Source organism: Aptenodytes forsteri, unplaced genomic scaffold, assembly GCF_000699145.1.
Source record: "Aptenodytes forsteri isolate BGI_AS27 unplaced genomic scaffold, ASM69914v1 Scaffold329, whole genome shotgun sequence".
Classification (NCBI taxonomy): Eukaryota; Metazoa; Chordata; class Aves; order Sphenisciformes; family Spheniscidae; genus Aptenodytes; species Aptenodytes forsteri.
Window position 1 is genome coordinate 395,039 of NW_008796200.1, and position 262 is coordinate 395,300.

The window sequence follows — 262 nt, forward strand, 5'->3', positions numbered from 1 at the left end:
CCGGCGGCGAGGGCGGCGCGTGTCTCGGGCCCCGTGGGCCCGCTCTGCTTCGGGGCCCGGGCGTCCTTCGGGGCCCGGGCTCCGGGCGTGCGCCTGCCCGTGGTACAGCACCGAGCCCCGGCCTGTCCTCGCACCCCGCTCTGAGGCAGGAAGCGGGCGCGGCGCCTCCCCTCCCGCCGGCGGGGTGTCCCCGGGTGCCAGCGAGCCTTCGCCTCTCCCTCTTGTGTTTCGGGCAGGGCCATGGCGGAGGCTGGCGGGGGCC

At 79.4% G+C, this 262-nt stretch overlaps 2 protein-coding genes across 2 annotated transcripts in view; one reads left to right on the forward strand and one right to left on the reverse strand.

The window, feature by feature from the left end:
* The window catches only part of INCENP (inner centromere protein), a 17,149-nt gene extending 16,907 nt beyond the window's left edge, over window positions 1-242 (reverse strand). Inside the window, exon 1 of the mRNA XM_009288175.1 lies at window positions 135-242. Within this exon, the coding sequence (XP_009286450.1) occupies window positions 135-242 (108 nt within the window). The remainder of the gene's footprint in view (window positions 1-134) is intronic.
* LOC103906303 (inner centromere protein) overlaps window positions 241-262 on the forward strand; it is a 20,427-nt gene continuing 20,405 nt past the window's right edge. The window contains exon 1 of the mRNA XM_019474352.1: window positions 241-249. Coding sequence (XP_019329897.1) covers window positions 241-249 — 9 coding nt within the window. The remainder of the gene's footprint in view (window positions 250-262) is intronic.